Source organism: Coffea arabica, chromosome 5c (genome assembly GCF_036785885.1).
Source record: "Coffea arabica cultivar ET-39 chromosome 5c, Coffea Arabica ET-39 HiFi, whole genome shotgun sequence".
NCBI lineage: Eukaryota > Viridiplantae > Streptophyta > Magnoliopsida > Gentianales > Rubiaceae > Coffea > Coffea arabica.
Window position 1 is genome coordinate 15,167,038 of NC_092319.1, and position 19,288 is coordinate 15,186,325.

Sequence of the window (19,288 nt, forward strand, 5' to 3'; positions counted from 1 at the left end):
TTAAAAATATTTTAAAAGATTAGATATAAGTTTACCTTGTTAAATTCTTCAAGAACAAAAGAAAGTTTGTGTTCTATTATTCTTTCAGCCTCTTGATCAAATATAACAAACCAAACACTACCGGTTGCATCACTTGCCAAGACTTTTAACATATACCTGTATAAATACACATATTCTAAAAGTTATGTTTATGTAGATATTGTAGCAATTAAAATGATAAAAAAGTTAACACCTACGACATACCTTAATTTAGGATACTCCACATTTTGATTGCAAACATTGCACACAAAATTAGATCCTTCTAATGTCACTTTTCTCTGAAATTTTGGACATGCTTTGTAGTGCAGTTGACTATTGAAATCTACTTTCAGAATTGTCACTTTGGAAGTGTAAACCAATTCCTAGAGAAATGACCAATTTAAGTATTCAATTTAAATAATTAATATTTTTAATTGTGAAAACTAATGTGCTATAATTGTAACTTGTAACTTTAATTGTACCTCTGTTTGAACACTGGTCATTATCTAATATATCTCTTATAATAATTTTTTATTCTTGAACATTAGTTGTTGAGCTTCTCGCGCTTTTGAGAATGTAAAACCTCAATAGTTTGAGGAGCAGTGCTATGAATGCTAATAACAATCTTATCTTAATTACTTATATACAATATATATGAAAATATTAAACAAACATTTAATAAAGATATATAGCTTTACCAATTCAAATAATCTGCAACTTCAGAAATATTTAGATTCATATATACTCGTGTGGCAGTTGTTGATGACAGATAGTATGAACCTGAGTAACAATTTATTGTGAGATCCATTAAGAATGCTACTGAAAAGAAATAACAATATGTTTATTAAGAGAAATTCACTGATGTTTATGTCATTACCTCTGAATTGTTTAATTGTTAGTGAAGAGATCACCAACACTAATGGTTGACCAGACACAAAAATAGTCTCATCATCGAACTGATTCAATGTTGTTCCCCATAACTTGACATTAATGCTTTCACCATATCAATATATGGTACTCAAAATTAATACTTGAATAGAAATTACTCAAAATTAATTGTTCAAATAAGAATATGAGCTGATCTTCATATTATAACTAATTTATTTAGCTGACTAAATTAAAAAAAAAATGCAGCAAGTACCTTTTATTGTAATTGCAATATCTCGTTTTTTTCATAGTTCCATTACTTTTCAAAACTTCATAAATTGGTTCCACTTTAGAAAGTCTTCCCAACACATCTATATTACACACAAATGAATAAGTATAACACATATAGTTATCTAGGAATCACTACTTTCAAATAAATAAAATTAAAAGTAGTATTTACCCTATTAACTTATTACATCATACCTGATAAGAACGTAAAAACTTGACATCGTGAAGAGAGGTCATTGAAATCGATGAATTCAAATTTGTGAAATTTTATTGGATTCAATTAACTTTTTCTTTTCCATAAATTTCGTACTATGCACTATGTCTTGATAACGCACTTAATAACAAAATTTATTAAAAATCCTATTAGGAAACTACTTGCCATCTCGTTAAGCCACGTAGGTAAGAAAAACTATGAAGGGATAAGAATGAGGATACGACTTTATTAAATAAAACTAGTTTTGTACCTGTTTGTTGAACGGGAATCGTCGAAAAATAATAAACTATTTAGTCAATTTATAAAAATATCGATATAAAATACATATTTAATGTATAATCTATTATAACTTGTCTTAAGTATATTACTATGAGCGCATTGTAATGTAAAGTATTCTTATAATATAAATTTGAACATCTAATTCAGTGAATAATACTTCAAAAATAGAAAAAAAAACATTCAACAATACCATAACATTCAAAAACTTGAAAATAAATAAAAAGTACAGTAAATAGTATCAAATAACATTCTACTCTTCAGAAACTTGTTTTTGTTTTTTTCTGTTTGAACATTCTCCTCGATTTGTCCGTACAAATCAGCATTTATTGATTTTCTATTATCACTACATGATAGCAAAGTAGGATAACTAAGTATAAAAAATAAATAAATGATTTATCGCATTCAAGGTTGTGTATAATAATACGTAAAGATTATAATTAAGTAAACAACCAGAGTCTTTTAATTAACTAATGAATTTGCAGATATATCTAATAGAGATATTTATATCTCTTATATTTATATCGCATTACTTTCCAGTGCCTTTTGTTTTTGGTTGTTTTTCCTGAAGGCAAATTACCAAACATCGTAGTATATGATCACAGAAATCAATTAACAAACATGATAGAAAAAATCCTACAAAATTAACGATGAAAGTACTTGTTTAAATCCTATGTCTTCATACAAAACAAATAGAAAATAAAACAAAAAAAAACAAAATTCAAGATATGTTAGTAAGCTCTTACAATTGAAGATCAACATGCTTTTTTAAAATATATATATATATATATATTGAAAGAAGATGTACCTGATAATCAAAAGGCGTAGAAACCCAAAATCGATACTTTAATATGCCAACCCCTTGCACTGGAAATACCTAACCATGAATTTGATATTTGAAATCAATATATTAGAGGCTACATGTAGTGTAGGCATAGGAAATAAGAATTGAAAAGAATACAAAGAAATATTGATAAGAACATTAAAAGTATGTTTATCTTAATTTAATTTGCTTAAAGTACGTAACTTTGGGTAGGAAATAAGATTCCTATAATATTAAAAATTCTTATAAGAAATAAAACCATAATCGCCCAAATAACTTTGGGTAGGAAATAAAACCTTATGTGACCCGTACTATGCACGTATATAAACCTGTACGTAATAAATTTACAAATGCGTTATCAAGATAGATTTTACCGATCTTAAAAGACCACCTCCACTATATCGAGTCCTTTAAGTGCATGGACTCCTATGATGTGAGTCCACACACGAAATACTTCCCACCATCTGGGCAGAGATGTATTGTGATTAAGGAATTATTAGCCGAAATATATTAAAAAAAAGATGGGCGGAGGACACTACGGATACTACGGAAGGAAGGCCTTTCTCTTGGATTGGAGGACACTACGGACGGAGGGTCGGGTAGGGGCCTTCAGGGTGCAAAACTTCAACAAATATCTAATGTTTTATCTCATCTTTCTTTAGCTATGATAATGGGATTTCATTTCTTTGGTTGATGACACTTCATTTTCTTTATGGACTTTTCCAGAAATTTTCAATCAGATGAAGTGTCATTTCTCTTTGTACATCAATTATGCATGGGGACTGTGAGTCTTGTAAAAACTTTTTTGGGCTACCTTTCTTTAATTTCCATGTCTAGATTGTTTGTATGTTGTTCTATATATGGGTAGATTATCTTAAAATAAAAAGGATTTATGATGAAGCTATTAAAAAAAAAGAATAGGACACTATAAAAAATATATATTATTATTTATTCCTATATATCTAATAGAGGAGATTTGTGTCTCTTTTATTTATATCGCATTACTTTCCAGTTCCTTTTTTGGGTAGGAAATAAGAATCATATAATATTAAGAATTTTTATAGGAAATAAGAATTGATATATATCCAAACAAAAAAGGAGCAAGCCACGTAGGAAACTACTTGCCGTCTCATTAAACCACATAGGAAAGAGAAAATATAAAAGGATAAGTATGAGAATATGACTTTATTATATATATATATGATGACTACAGGGTCCCACTCCTATAACAGTCTAGTGCCCCTTTAATTGCGCATGAAATTCGTTTCGTCCGACCCGAACACACCTTAATTTCATCGCCTGGTTATTTGTCACAATTCCCTTCACTTGTTTTGCTTTTCACCATATGGGCACATCATACTATTCCCAGGCTTTCTTTCTAAAATCATTAATTTGGGGTCACAGTGCATTTATATATATATATATATGTATGTATATATATAAAATTTAAGCATTAAAAGTATTTTTAAAATATTTGATAATTAATTTTTCATAATTTAAGAAGCCTAAACTTTGATAATTTAAAGGTACTTTTGTTAAAAATATTTATGTCAGAAGTGTTTCTTTATAAGTTACCGCAATTTCAAATCAGCCTTAGTCTTAAAACAATTGTGATTGTTTAGCTTTTGTCATTTTCAGTTTACTCTTTGTACTCTTGCTACAGTTTTATATAAGAAATTATTTAGTATCTAATCTGAAAGGTAACGAAAAACTTTCAGATTTATTCTTAAACCAAGAGACCATTGGCATAGAAAGTCGAGCTTAACAGTTATCGTCCTTTTAAGTGAGATTAGACCTAATTTGGACATTAAAATGGATGAGAGTTGTTGGTTGAAACACCTCTAAGATAAACAATTAAATTGACCCACAATCTCTGAACCAGCACGAGAAGGATGCCTCGGGATCAATTCGTTGTTAAGTCGGTCAATATCCTTGACTTGAATATTCTTGTGAATCAAATATGAAGAAAATTAGCTTTGGTGATGCAATTAGGGGAAATTTTGTAGTGCATTAGAAGCATTTGCTTTAAAATTTGAAATCTCCTGCTTATAGTCTGTGGTCATAAAAATTAAGATAGAAAAGAATCATGTAATAAGAGACAACTCACACGTAAGAAACTAATGTGGTATTGAAAAGGGTTAAAAGTTTTTTTTTTCTTTTTTTGGGTAAGTTTTGTAATGGCGGTATAGAGTGTGACGAGTTTAAAGAAATTGTAAGAAAAACGGTAATTTCATGTGTTTTTATCTAGATAAGTGTGCGTGATTTTACACCAATCAACTTAGGATTTCCAAAAAAGATTGAGATATGACGTATAAGAGATGCATGACCCGGAAAGTTTTTCAAGTTTCAATCACTTATATATCAAAAGTATTTAAGTGTGAGAGAAAAAATGAAAACAAAAAAATTTGGCATTTGATTGTCCCATTATATGTCAACTGGGAGATTATAAAGCCGTAAAAGGTGATAGTTTTTGGAGCTATAAGTTTTTGGAGCTATAAGCAAATGAGGCATGAATACTCATATTTGTTACCATAAATGATTAAATTATAAGAAAATTTAGGAGGTGTATATTAATATTAAATTTTCTTCGTTAAAAAAAAAAAGAAAAGTTGCTAAAAAGTGGGACTACTAGGTGCTTATACTTAATTCAAATATTGTGTTTGTTATTATTTTCCTTATCGTCTTCATAGTTCATCCCAAGTTTATTTTTTTTTACAAAAATTATATTTATCTTATGTTGCTTCATTTATTCAAATTAAATTTTGAATATTGTTATTACCAAATTATTTGATCTCAAAAAAATTGAAAAAATGTTACTCCTAAGATCCAAAGTGGTGTTTTAGATAAATGCTTAAGAAACATCTAGGATATTTACAACTTCTAAGAAAATTGCCCTTGTGGGAGCTCGAAAATTTACACCTATTTGCATATACTTTTACTAGAAAGGTTGAGCGTGCTACTTTGCTGTTTCATTGATTAATTGGAGTGTTTAATTGATTGCCTTATACTTAAGTGTATTAGAATATTTTAAATTCATGCATTATTCACATTCATGGAAATTAACACTAAGTGAAACAAGAAACTAGTGAGGTAATGGTATAAAAGTATGGAAATATGGGGCCATAGCATAATAAACTCCTTCTTGCTTGCATGAGACTTCACACTGGTCATTGCTTCTTGTCAAAAAAAAAAAAGGTCCATGCAAGTTATGTCAAGACAAAACCTCCCAAACACCAATTTTAGTTTCATTCTTGTCTTGGCCATTTCTAAAACTGAGAGAGAGAGAGAGAGAGAGAGAGAGAGACCAAGAGAAAATTTGAAGCTTTCATCCTTCTTCAACAGTGGAACTCCAGCAAGAAACAAGTCACCACTTCAACTAGTTGAGTTAAAGGAAACAGGTGAGAGAGACCAAAATTTTCTAGCTTTTATTTTTGCAAGACAAGAGGTAAACTTGCTAGCCAAACATTCCATTTTCTCAAACACACCAAGATGATTGATGCATGTTAGTTTCTAGCCAAGAAAATGGAATTTTTGTGGGAAAGAAACCTCATTAGAAGTTGATTTTATTGCTGAAAAATTTCCAGATTTTACCGAGGGGGCCATGAGCTCATTTTGCAAAATTTTGAGGAGTTTCCACTAGGAATTTCTGATATATATGTTATATTTCTTGTTTAGTATGATAGATAGCATGTTGCCTTTGATTTTAATAGCAAGATGTTGGTTTAGACGAAAGAAAACTAGAAGAAACAAAGCTGAAATAATTTCTGTGAAACCAATGGAGTGAAGCTGCAAGTTTGGTTCTTTTCTTCCAAGAAATCTTGATGGAATTTGTCTAAAGGTAACTTATATATCTCCCATCTCTCTTTCTATGACATGCATGTAATATTTTGTTTAAATTCATGATGAATAAGACATGATTTGTGAAGAAACTTTGCTGGAAATTCTGTTGCGGTTAATGCATGTGGGCCGATTGGAGTAAAACTGAAAATTTTAGCTTTTACCTTGAATTTTGAGTGAATATTTTGCTAAGATTTCATGTTTTATATCATGACAACTGTTTACATAGAATCTAGTAGGTTTATATGGTTGAAATAATAGTTGTATGTTCATTGATTTTGCTGAAAATTTTCCAGGTTGATCCGATTGTAGGAAAGCTGGAATTTTCAACTTCATCTTGACTTGTTGATGAAATCTTTGCTAGGACCCATGTTATAAACCTTGGTAGATGTTTATATGTTGTTTCATGTGCTGTATTCTGAAGTAAGTGAAGGAATTGGAGATTAAAATGAGAACTTAGGGCTGCTTTGCTGGAAAGTTTCCAACTTATAAATGATTGGAAGAAAGACATTAATATTCTGTTTTTAACTTGACTTGTGAATGGATTTTTGCTAAGGTTTAATGCTTTATACTTTGATGAATGTTCATATGGAGTTTTAGTGTGTTTAATGTTGAGATTATGTGGGAAAGTCTGGAAAGTCAGAATGAATTCGGAAACTAGAAAATGTTGCTGGAAAACTGTTAAGTAGCCGAGGAGAGAGCTGGAATTCTCCAGCTTTAATTTCGAAAGTTTGGTTAAATTTTGATATGTTCTGCTTAAGACATCTTATAGTCTCTTAATCACAACTTGCATGTGGAATCCCCTTACTTTAAAACAAGAAAATTGAGTTAGTTTTGGAAGAAAAAGGAGTGTTTCATATTCTGGAAATTTTGGCATCCTTAGTCTTGGCTTTTAGTTGGAATTTCGGATGGACTCTTGCTATGAACTTTGTTATATGTACCTTGATTTATGTTGTATATGATGAATTGTGAGTTGTGTGCAGGAATTACATTAGAAGTTGGGAAGAAACAGGGTCAGTGTGCTGAATTTTTATATACTTGACACCAAAACTTGATTTTTAGCATAACTTGTGTATCATTGCAATTTCGTGACTAGTAAATTAGCACGAATGTAGTAAATTTTCTTGGTTGAGGACTGTTTTCATATGAAACTAGTTAATTAAACATCAAAATGCTATATTATGGCCTAGGTTTATAATTTTAGGATTTAGGATCCTTGAACTCATTCTTAAAACTTAATAATTGACTAAATCCTAATTTTTGACATAGACATCTACTTTTGTTATATTAGATATGAGAAGGGGAAAACTTAGTTCTTAAACCTTATACTAAGGAAATAAACAATAACTACAAGCATTCATATCGATTCTAGGAGCCGAGTTTGAGCTATAAATGCAACCCTACCCCGAGGTGTGAACTTCAATTACTTAAAGCTTGGTGAGTATTGTATATTTGTTTATAATGATTAAACACATGATGAACGACAAATGTTATGTGCTTAGTCGACTAATACTTGTTGGATTATTGATGTTTGAATTGTTTGAGTGAAATTTGACAATCGCTACTGTTTTATTGAAAGATGGCCGCATATTTTTTTGCACTTGACATAAGTGAATTTTGAAAATGATAAACGCCTAATTGTTACTGGAATTATGCATGAATGTAGGTCGAGTGTGTACTTTATCATATCGGCTGAACTGGGCCCCAAACCCCATTGTTAGACAGTCTATTTGAGTCAGTAACAAGGTTGGTAGAGTAGGCTGGAAGACCTTGGGTACTGAAATGTTTGGTATACTCGAGCATTACCCCCTTAATGATGCGCATGTGGGAGTGACAAAGTGACTAATGATTGAAGGGAATTGTTTATTGTTTTGGATGATATAAGGAGGAGATTGGTGGAGTATGAAGTGATTGCAGGAAGTTGTGCAATGAATTATTGAACGGAGCTAAGTGCTATGCTTGGAAATGGAAAAGAGCCACCTCTAGAGTCCGTCTCAATACCGTATTCTTTGATATTGATTGTGTTATTTGTTAAGAATTGTTTCACAAATTATTCTGCTATTAATTGGTTTATTATTCCTATGATATTATTGAAAGTGTGAAATTGTGTGTTTAAGGTTATTTGTTTTCTTAGAATCTTACTGGATGTAAACTCACCTCTTTAGTTTGTTTTCCTAAACAGGAGTTGGAAACGTGGAATTGGCGAATAGTGAGTTCAAGAGTTGAAGTCTTTGCTTTAAGTAAATTGCTATCTTATTTGTATTTAGTGAATTGATTGAACAACTTATATTTTGATCCGTTTCGTTGTATATATAAGTATGGATGATTTGGAATGTTTGATGGTTTTTAATGTTTAATTGTGGTGTTTTAATACTTCCTTTGGAGTTGATGCCATTGATTGGAAGATTTTGAATGAGTCCTGACTAGAACTAGACAAGCGATCCACTAAATTTTAGGATTTGCTTTACTGGGAGGTGGGGTCGTCACAGCCTTATCTTCAACTTTATGATTGAAAAATTTCTTTGTTGATTTTAGTTTTGCAAAGCAAAATTTACTCTACGTATTTCATATAAAACCTTTTTTCAAAAAAAAAAAATTCATCTTTCTACCTTATTCTATCTGCTTTGATTGAGCCCTTAGACAATCAAATTTTGGTTGATTCTACTCCCCTACTTAGCAGACCATGCCGTACCCTTGAATAATCCAGGAAGGACTTTTTGGGCATACAAAAAGAGTTCGTACATAATTGCAGAATAAATTTCTCTTGTATAATGCTAACTTCCAGTAATTACCTAAACAAACAATTTACTGTTGTAAAGTGGCTTCACATTGTGAGATCTTGATCTGAAAAAGTATCCTATTCATGCAACAGCCTGATTGGTCCTCTTTTTTGCATTCCTAATCTTCTTGTTTTATCCCAATTCTTGAGCAAGTCATTCGACAGCTATTTCTGTAGATTAATACGTACACAGAGTAGATACATTCTAAAGCCAATGCATATTTGCTAGTGCTGCAACTCGCAAGAAGAATATGTATAACTAGCAGAGGCAGAAAAATTGCCAAGTCAAGTTCATATAACAGACTGGAAGTGTTTCACATGATAATTCTGTCTGTGTAATTTACAAAACAAGATTGACTGTGTGTATGTGCTGTACCTTCTTGTGGTTTTCACTTCCATCAATTTGCACACTTTCAACGAGTTCTTCTGCCATTTCCTCCAGCTGAAGATTCTGTAGGCTGGTAATGTGTTCAATGCCTTGTGGTAGCAACTTCAACGCCAGGCAACGAATCAAGGCAAGTTCTTTTAAGCTGGGAAGTGATCCCTCCTCTACTTCTACACAATCTAACTGCAGGAGCTCCTCCAAATGCAATTTGCTGAGCTTAGGGAATCCCCCTTTTATGAACTTCAAGTGCTTGCCACTGTATGCTTTCTTAATTTGAAGGAAGACCAGACTTGGTAATTTCTGGAGAGATGGAAGAAAATCTTCTTGTAGATGAGAAAATTCCAAGCACAAATGCGTCAGGTTTGTGGCTGATTCAAACCACTGAGGCAGCCTCTTCAAGCGTCCAATCAATTCTAGCTTCTGAAGAAATGGAGGCACGAAAACCAAGTCTTCCAACATCAGTTCCTCTTCTTCTGCACTTGCAGTTACACTCAATCGATGGAGGCTTGTCATCATTTGGATTGAACTACATAGCTTTGGACCGTCACACGTTTTCACTTTTGTGATATCTAACCTTTTCAGATTCGTAAGATATCCAACTTGCTTGATTATCCCCTCCTCTGCTTCTACATAAGAAAGGCTTTGCAAGCTCAGTAAGGTCCCGATTCCTGCTGCTACGCGCAAGCCTTGAGAAAACTTGAAATTTTTGGGACGATTGACACAGTTCTTGCACACAAATAGATGCCTCAATTTTTCTAATTTTAATATCCTTTTTGGTAACTTCTCCAAATTGGTGTGCCTAACATCCAACGTCTCTAGGTTCTTCAGCTTGTCTATTGCCTTGGGGAGATCTTTAACCTTTGTGTTCCTCAAGTTCAAGTACCTAAGATTAAAGAGGTCAACCAATTCGTTTGGTAGTTTTTCAATGGGAATGTTTTCGAGAGCAAGGACCCGTAAGAACTTAAATTTTGATGATACAGCATTTAGAGAGAATGAAGAGCATGTATCTGTTCCAAAAACAAATAGCGAGCGAAGTTGGCGTGATGTTGTCTTGTTTAATCGAAGATTCTTACCTCTATTATACACTGACAACCGCTGTACATTTCTTGAGATTTTGGACTCTTGGCTATCATGTAATCTGCAGAAATTCTCCCTTTCTGAGGTTGTCATTGCAAGCTCTCGCATAACATCATGTACCCGAAAAGTCTTCACTCTTCCATTGTCATTGATTTGTTTAACTTGGATCATGCTCCGGAGAATAAGTTCCATGAGATGGTCCTCGGCTACTTCCTCCATTGTCATCCCTTTCCTTTCTAGGATAAATCCCTCAGCAATCCATAGACGAATCAGCTTCTTCCTCTTAATCAGATAACCATCAGGGAAAATACAGCAATACAAGAAACAGTACTTAAGGTAGAAAGGTAAATCATTGAAACTCATCATCAGGATGCCCTTCACTCGTTCAAGGAGTGGATTGTAGCTAAACTGCCAATTCAGGCTGTCATGAACCTTCTTCCACTCTATAGCTGTCTTGCTTTTTGAACACATGAGACCTCCAATTGCAACTATTGCTAGAGGCAACCCTTCACATTTTCTCAGGATGGCTTTTGCTAATGCTTCAAGCTCTGGTGGACATTGATGATCACACCCGTTCCAAAAGGCCTTTGTGCAGAAAAGAGTCCAAGCATCATGTTCTTGGAGAGGTTCAAGACGATGGACTCTACTTCCAGGTCCAACAGACATTGCCACATTCTCATCTCTTGTTGTTAAAACAATTCTACTTCCACAAAGATTCACTGGGAATGCACCTCTTATTCTACTCCACAGATCTATGCTCCACACATCATCTAAGACAACCAAGTACCTTCTGTTATGCAAGTACTCGATAAGCATCTCCATAAGCTGCCGATAATTCATTGATCCAAGATTCCTAGGAATCATCGCTTGTTCTGTTTTCAGGAATTCTTTGACCATGCTTCTTAGCAGACCGTCAATTTGATGAGCCTGGGACACAGATATCCATGCTAAAGAATCGAAATGACGCTTTATCACTTGATCATTGAACACTTTGGTCACCAGAGTAGTCTTTCCTAAACCTCCCATGCCAACAATTGAGACAACTGTCCGTCGCTGTTCATTTCCCGTCAACCAATGATATAATCTCGCTTTGTTTTCATCAATTCCCACTATATCATCTTCATCTGCAAAGACTGATGATTCTCCAAGATGCTGCAACCAGTCAGTGGGCAAATTTATGGTCCTTTCCTCATCAAATTTGGCATCAAATGCATATCTCTTGCTCCTTTCTGAAACTTCAAGTACCTTTGCGTTGATACTTTGCATCTCTGAAGATAATCGACGCATCACAGTGAGTTTTCTTGGCAGGTTCATGGTTTCTTGAACAAAATCTTTGAGCCCATTCTTTTTGGCTTTATTACCATTGTAGTATATGAACTCATCAATTGTATTTTCAACTTCAATTGCCACTTCTCTTACCTGCCTCACCCAAGTTTCCACAGATTCACTCCTTTCTTTCCTTCTCTCGGCATCTCTTAAGAAGGATTTCATAGTATCTAGTTCAAGCTTGATTTTATCAATTTCATTTCGAGCATTTCCCAACACTGAGGCATTTTGAAGAAGTATTGTCGTCAGTTTATCTAAAAGGTAGTTAACAGCACCATCTGCCATTTTTGCTATGAAGAATTCCTATCCTTCTTCTCTCTGTATCTCTTTACCTTCACCTTTCTCCTTCTCTACCACCGGCCCCCTTCTCTCAGTTCTTTGTGTGTGTGTGTGTGTGTTTGACTGTTGACTGTTGACTTTCTGCAAAGTCTTGCCTCTATCTCAGTAATTTCTTGGAAGGAGCATGAACCAATTACTTTTTGACTTTCGGCCTTAAAAGACTTGGAAGACTTCCAACTGTTCGTATATGCAATAAGCTCTTTAATTAAGGAATATGCTGCAGTAACGTTCGCACCGTTTTTTACTGATATAACATATTATTATACTTTTAACAATCATTTAATTATCTATCCACTTAAATAAGATAATATCTAAAAATAAGGAAGTAAATTTCTCATTTAAAATACTAAGTTCATGTAATAAATTAGTAACTTTTGTGTCTCAAAAGATAACTTGGAATAAATATGAAACTTACTTTTTTAAAAAATAAATTACTACTTTATATCTCAAACTTACATTTTAAGAGTAAAGTTTAGTTCAAATAATAATAAGTTTTTATACATAAATAGTAATTCTTACTTATAACATAGTAAATTTGATTAATGGCCAAAACTTACTAATTCATGACACAAATGTATTATTTTACTTAAAAAAACTTATACCAAACCAATATTAGGACCTTTTTTTGAATTAATGATAAGATTTTTTATTAATGATTGAAACTTAGTAATCTAGTTAGTAAATACTCATAATATACCTATACAATACACGACTCTATGTATAATTTAAAATCTTTTGTATTTATATATTTTAGAATACTATGAGAAATATTTTGACTTTTCACATAACCTTATAAAATATGTAATAAAATTTTGATATATTATAATTTTGAAAGATTTTTCAAAATTTTGAAAATTTTAAAAGTTTGGATAATAATAACAACACATCTTCCTAACTATGCATGAAATATCACTTGTCTATATGATTTCCATAATTTAATACCTATTTATATAACAAGATGATAAAGTTTTTAATAAATTTATTGTCTGGGACACAAGAATTAAACTTGTATTAATACAGACCTAACAAAATTAGAGAAATAGTGTAACAATTATACAACAATAAAAATGACAAAATTAGTATAATTTGGAAAAAGTACTCCTAATTAAAACACAATAAAATCAAGTGTTTTTTTTTGCCTTTTTGATGTAATAGTTATGTTTATTGGAAAATTAGTAATCCATTCTTATGATACATAGTTTTTTTTTCTCAAAGTACTAAATTTTATGTAAATAAATTGGAATAATTTTGTAAAAGATTTTATGCTTTAATATAATCAAGAGAATTTTGCACCTTTAAAATATAAATAGAAAGAAAGGACAACGGTAGCCAAATGCAATACATATCATCACATCATGAGTTTAGGTGTGATTTATTTAAGTAATCAGTAATTTAGTCATAGTCAATATACAATGCCTATTGATTTCCTACAAATGAAAATATAATTTAGCAGTTATGCATTAATGGAATTCATAGTTTGAACGCAATCAATTGAGCACCTATTTCCTTTTTTAAGTAACTATTTTTTTTTATTGCTTAAGTTAAATATTTACATATAAAATAATAGCAATAGAATGCCAATCCTTAGACCAATGGAACTTCATTTATTGTTAATAAAAATAATTTTACATTGATTAAAATTAGTCTAGAAGATGAAAAGTCAATGGCAACAATTGCTAAAATGTAGCAATTTTTAATTTTGGGAAAATAAAAAATAAGTTCCCAAAATATTTCACTTTTATTGTTTTAAAAAATCTCAACTTGTTAACTAAATTCAAAACAATTCGATTATCAAAAATATTCTTCCTCAAATTAACCTTAATGATTAGATGTAAGATACAAATATGCTAAAATATCTCTCATACATATGTCATGGATATTTGAGACTTTCCGTAAAAAAAATTTTGTTGTTAAAATAACATTGAATCATAGTGTGCTAATTATTTTAGAACCATTGTATGCATGAATTTAATTTAATTTAAATTATACAATAGATTATATGTGCATGTAATTTTCGTTTAATTGTTGGATCTCATTTTTCTGAACAATCTCCCAAGAAAAAAGTTCAGATCATACTGATTTTCTTATATTAATTATGTCATTTTTATTGTTATACTATTTCTCATTTTGTTTGGGCTACATTAGTATATGTTTAACTCTTATTAATTCTTTTTTTTTTTCAAGAAACCACTTTATTCATTGAAACCGAACCAACACAGATACAATAAAAAGGTCAGAAAATCCGATTAAACCATCCTCCTAGGCTAGCCTACTCTCCTCCTCCTGACCGAAAGAATGCCTACCCTATCTAAGCGAATTTCCCTGTGTGCCAGTCGTGGAATTTCACTGAACTGATCATAGACGCTGATATTCCGAGCATGGGCCGAAGCGCCCACATTGGCCAGGTTGTCCGCCACTCTGTTGGCTTTTCTGTAGCAATGGGTTACCCGCGTCACGTCTACAATCATACCCCAAATCTGTTCAACCTCCCTCCGGACAACCCACAAGCATTGTGTTTGGCGTTGAAGAATCCAACCAGAACTAGTGAATCGACTTGTATACTAACCTTGGTAAAACCCTTTTGAATGCACAAGCGGAGTCCCGTTACCAATGCCAAAACTTCTGTGCGCAGACTCGAAGCTTCCCCGAAGTAAGCCGAGAAAGCAAAAAGTGGAAACCTTGATGCATCATGAAGTATTCCCCCACCACCACTCACTCCAGGATTACCCACTCCAGGATTACCCTTGGAGCATCCATCCGTATTTAGCGTTAGCATTCCCGCCTCTTTCGCCTTCCACCCACCAGTTGACAACTATAGCGCGATGTCTGGGGAGTAGTCCACTCATACAGCTGAAGAAACGTTTGCACCCCAAGCCTCTGGTTAAATTGAGCCTCCAACACCCCTTTCACGTCTAGCACAATGTCCTAGATGTAAATTTATTAAAACCTCATCATCTTATTATATTCATAGGTATTAAATTATAGAAATTGTGATCTATAAACAAGTGATATTCTATATATAACTAGGATGATTTGTTGTTATTGTTATCCAAACTTTCAGACTTTTTAAAATTGAAAAATAATTAAAAAATTATAATACAACAAAATTTTATTACATATTTTACAAGGTTATATGAAAAGTCAAAATATTTTTCATAGTAATTTAAAATATATAAATACAAAAGATTTTTAAATTATCATGTATTATACAGGTATATTACAAGTACTTACTAACTAGGGTACTAAGTTTTAATCATTAATAAAAGGGGAAAAAGTCCCAATGGCCCTTCAACTCTTTTCTAGGTAAAGTTTTAGTCCTCCAACAATTAACGGTAAAGTTTTGGCCCTCGATCTAATAAAACGGCATATTCGTAACCCTTCTGTCAAACCTAGCAGTTAAAATTGACGGGAAGCATCATCTTGTGAGACGCATGACAAAAAATCAAAGGCATTATAGTCTCCAAAGGAGGGTTTACCAAGCAAAGAGAGAGTAAAAAGGTCGCTTATTCCCTTATCTTATGTTAGAGCAAGAAAAATCTCCATTCCAGTCGAAGTTGGAGCTGAAAATGCAAAGAATGAACAGTTCCTCTCTACCAGTGTGCAGATGTGACAAAGAGACTAGGGTGATTATTTCGTGGACTTCAAAAAATCCTAGGCGAAGGTTTGCTATGTGGACGGAAGGTTGCTGCAGATATTGGGCATGGATCGATAAGGAGATATGCCGACGGTTAACGAAAATTATACCTGGCCTTCTTCGAATGATGAATGCAACTGAAAAGGACAGAGATGAATATGAAGAAATAGCAAGAAGAAATGAAAGAAAAGTAACAAAATTGAAGAAAAAAGTCAAAGATGGAGAAAGAAATTCGCTGGAAGAAATGGGTTAATAAGTTGCTGGTGAGATTGCTTTTTTTAACATGGATATTAATTTTTTTGATTTTGTTAAGTTGGGGCCAAAAAAATGGAAACCTTGTCAGTTTTCAGCAAATAGAAGGTGCTTGCAAACACCTGGCCCTTACCAAGTTGAAGTTTGTAGAGGAAGAAGATGATCCAAATTGTTCCTTTTAATGTAAATTTTTTATTTATAGTTGTATGATGTATCCGTAAAGCTTGTAATCAAATCTGTGTTTGTGGTTGTCCCAATGAAATATCTAGTTGTCTCTTTTTATTAAATGGAAGTGTTGTAGTTTATTTATTCGACTCAATGAATTATTTTGTATTGTGGTTAGAAAAAAGTCATAATAATGGTGCAATAAGAAGGAGCAAATAAAGCCATGTTGTATCATATTAATCACTTGCGTAGTACATCATTTATGAAGTAACTAGACACAAGTTATGAAATCCGGCCATGGATTCAAAACCAAGCTATAAAAATTTTAAATCTCATCATAAAATTAGGAATTTCTATACATTTAAGAGCATCAAAAGTTGGCTATAATGCAAAGCAGAATCAGCATGTTACCAACAAGGAACTACTAGACAAAAAAAAAAAACAAAGAAGAACTACTAGACACCAAAACATGTTCTGATATGGTAATGAATTGTCACCATCAGTTTACACAGCATAAGACAAAAGGATTTTGTCAAAAAGTTTGGTCTATCATGGCTGAGTTCCTCTTCTAGGCTGTTCCTTTTCCCATTCCTCTTTCACCTTGTCTTCCTCTGCCCCTGCCTCTTCCACTCAATCTCCCCCTCCAGTTGCCAGCTGTAAATGGGGGTTCTTTACCCAAATAAGCATAGTTAGCATTGTGGCTCCTTTTTCTGCATCGGTAAGCTGCTTTGTAGTTGAGTATTTTCTAAATTCTTTTCGCTGTGAATGATGTTGTTGTTGGCTCTATTGTGGATATTGCTGCCCAACTTCATTGTTAGCTTGTTGAGTTTGTTGTTGCAAATTTTGAGAAAACTGGTCTGGTTGGTGATTCATATGAGACTGTCAACAGATATGTGTAAGTACATGACTGATGGAGAGTAATGAAAAATTAACAGATTTAATGCACTTACTGCTGTCCTCCCTTTTTCTGCTGGTTGCTACCTCTGCTGACTACTAGGTTGAGCCTCGGATGACCTGTTAGAACCTTGTTGAGTTTCTTCATTGAGAGGCTTCTTGCACATAGCTATGTTATGGCCAACCTCACCACATTTTCTACAATGAATGATAATCCTCCTTCTCAACCTTCTACCATGATCTCTCCCCTCAGTCACATCCCTTCTCCTGGCCTTTTTAGGCTTACCAGATTGAGTAACTGATGTTGGCGGATCCAACACAGGCATGGTGGATGGGGGCCAATGATCCTAGCCACTAATTGGCTACAAAACATTCTCATAAATCTTGAAAAAGAGGCCTCTGCTATAAGAACGTTCTAGATAATTGTAAGGATCCTCTTCTCGCATCAAGATAGCAGCAATTGCATGAGAGCATAGGATTCCACTAATCTCTCATAATCTACAAGTACAATATTTTTTTTGCATATCTACTGCAAATTGGGCCCCTCTTGGGCCCTTGACTTGATACCCATGCAGTGCATTCCAAATAGGCATCCACTGACTTGAATGTTTGACCCTAGTCTCAACAATTTCATTAATTAAAGGTCCAATGGAGCCCTTGTATTTCCCCATTGTAGCTCGTCTTCTTTGGATCCTGTTCATAAGATATTCCCTTATCAGTTCCAACATTGTGATGATAGGTTGGTCCCTTGCATCCTTAATATGAGCATTGAAGGACTTGCATAAGTTGTTCACTATCATATCACTCTTGACGTGAGTTGGAAAGTATGCCTTGCACCAATGCCAATGATGATGGGCTTTCTTGACCCATTCATATGCAGCCTTATCAATAGTTTGAAGTTCATCCATAGCTTTGTTGTACATTTCCACTGTTGTGCAACATGCTATATTCCACAACCTGTTTCTAAGAGCCAAACCAATATGCTTTTTCTTGAAATTGCGGTACATATGTTGGACACAGTACTTGTCCACACAATGTCATTTAAGTTGTTATTAAACAGTTGAAAAATTATAATGCAAAAAAAGCTTGATAAAAATGTATATGTTTGAAAGGATAACAAAATACCTGTGCTCACATCTAGGTTGAACTTCAGTAAGTGCTCTGTCTAGCCCATAAAATGGAATCATGATAGGTTGTTAGCTTCTACCGAGCATTGAAAGGAATTTTGACTTTGAAAGTTTCATATATTGTTAATATCATACCTTTTGCTGATCTGATATAAAGATATAGTAGCACTGATTTTCGATTTTCAAGTCCTCACTTAGATATTTGAGAAACCAAGCCCACTGCTCAGTTGCTTCTCTCTCCACAACTGCCCAAGCAATGCGCCACCATCCATTATTCGAGTCTGAAGCAATGACAGTTAGTAATTGTCCTCTATAAATCTCTTTTAGATGGCAACCATCCAGGCCTATTATTGGCCTACAGCCATCCTTGAATCCCTTCTTCAGTGGTCCTAAATAGCAGTACAACCTCATGAATTTAGGATTACCCCCTGATCCTCTAAATGGAGTAAACATTATCTTCATTGTACTCCCTTCATGCGTCTTCTTTATCTCAGCACAATACTCCCAAATTTTCTTGTACTGTGCTTCAGTCGACCCCTGTATCATTTTGAGAGCCATTTTCCTCGCATTAGAAGCCACCTATTTAGAAATTTGAGTTTGGTACTCCTCATACACCGTTTGCCTAATCTCTATAGTTGGCATGCGAGTGTTTGATCTAATTCTCTCTATATATCTATTTGACAACCAATTGGCCTTCAATTTTTTATTTTTCCAAGCATGATTACAGTTTTCATGCTTGTCATACATTGTCTTCACCACCAAATCTGTTGTGCCAAGTGCCTTTTCAACTGAGGCAAACACATACTATGGACATGGATCTTTATACCTGGCTCTCACCCTCTTTGGTTCATTCTTCTTTGTGTACACTGGCTTTCCCATCTTAATTCCATATTCTTGGATAGCAGCTTTGAATTGGCCTCTTGACTCAAATTTCAAACCTAACTCGAACCTTGTATCAATTCTAAATTTTTTCCAAGAAAAATCTTT

At 33.3% G+C, this 19,288-nt stretch overlaps 2 protein-coding genes across 2 annotated transcripts; both read right to left on the reverse strand.

The window, feature by feature from the left end:
* Positions 1–9,323: 9,323 nt before the first annotated feature.
* On the reverse strand, positions 9,324–12,254 carry LOC113690199 (disease resistance protein RPM1-like). The gene has a single exon (XM_027208025.2). The coding sequence runs from the start codon at positions 12,173–12,175 to the stop codon at positions 9,443–9,445; it is 2,733 nt and encodes a 910-aa protein (XP_027063826.1). The 5' UTR covers positions 12,176–12,254; the 3' UTR covers positions 9,324–9,442.
* A 5,003-nt stretch (positions 12,255–17,257) lies between these two features.
* On the reverse strand, positions 17,258–18,859 carry LOC140007217 (uncharacterized). The gene is made up of 3 exons (XM_072049915.1): positions 18,437–18,859; positions 17,705–18,196; positions 17,258–17,521 (listed from the first exon to the last, which is right to left on the reverse strand). The coding sequence occupies exons 1-3, from the start codon at positions 18,857–18,859 to the stop codon at positions 17,258–17,260; spliced, it is 1,179 nt and encodes a 392-aa protein (XP_071906016.1).
* Positions 18,860–19,288: the final 429 nt, after the last annotated feature.

Bases quoted from the DNA above. Each gene is read 5' to 3' on its own strand.
- LOC113690199 (XM_027208025.2), bottom strand. From the start codon at position 12,175: ATGGCAGATGGTGCTGTTAACTACCTTTTAGATAAACTGACGACAATA.
- LOC140007217 (XM_072049915.1), bottom strand. From the start codon at position 18,859: ATGGCTCTCAAAATGATACAGGGGTCGACTGAAGCACAGTACAAGAAA. The intron at 18,197-18,436 runs GTATGATATTAA...TGTGTGGACAAG, and splicing joins TTATATCAGATCAGCAAAAG to TACTGTGTCCAACATATGTA. The intron at 17,522-17,704 runs GTAGATATGCAA...ATTAGTGGCTAG, and splicing joins CAAGAGGGGCCCAATTTGCA to GATCATTGGCCCCCATCCAC.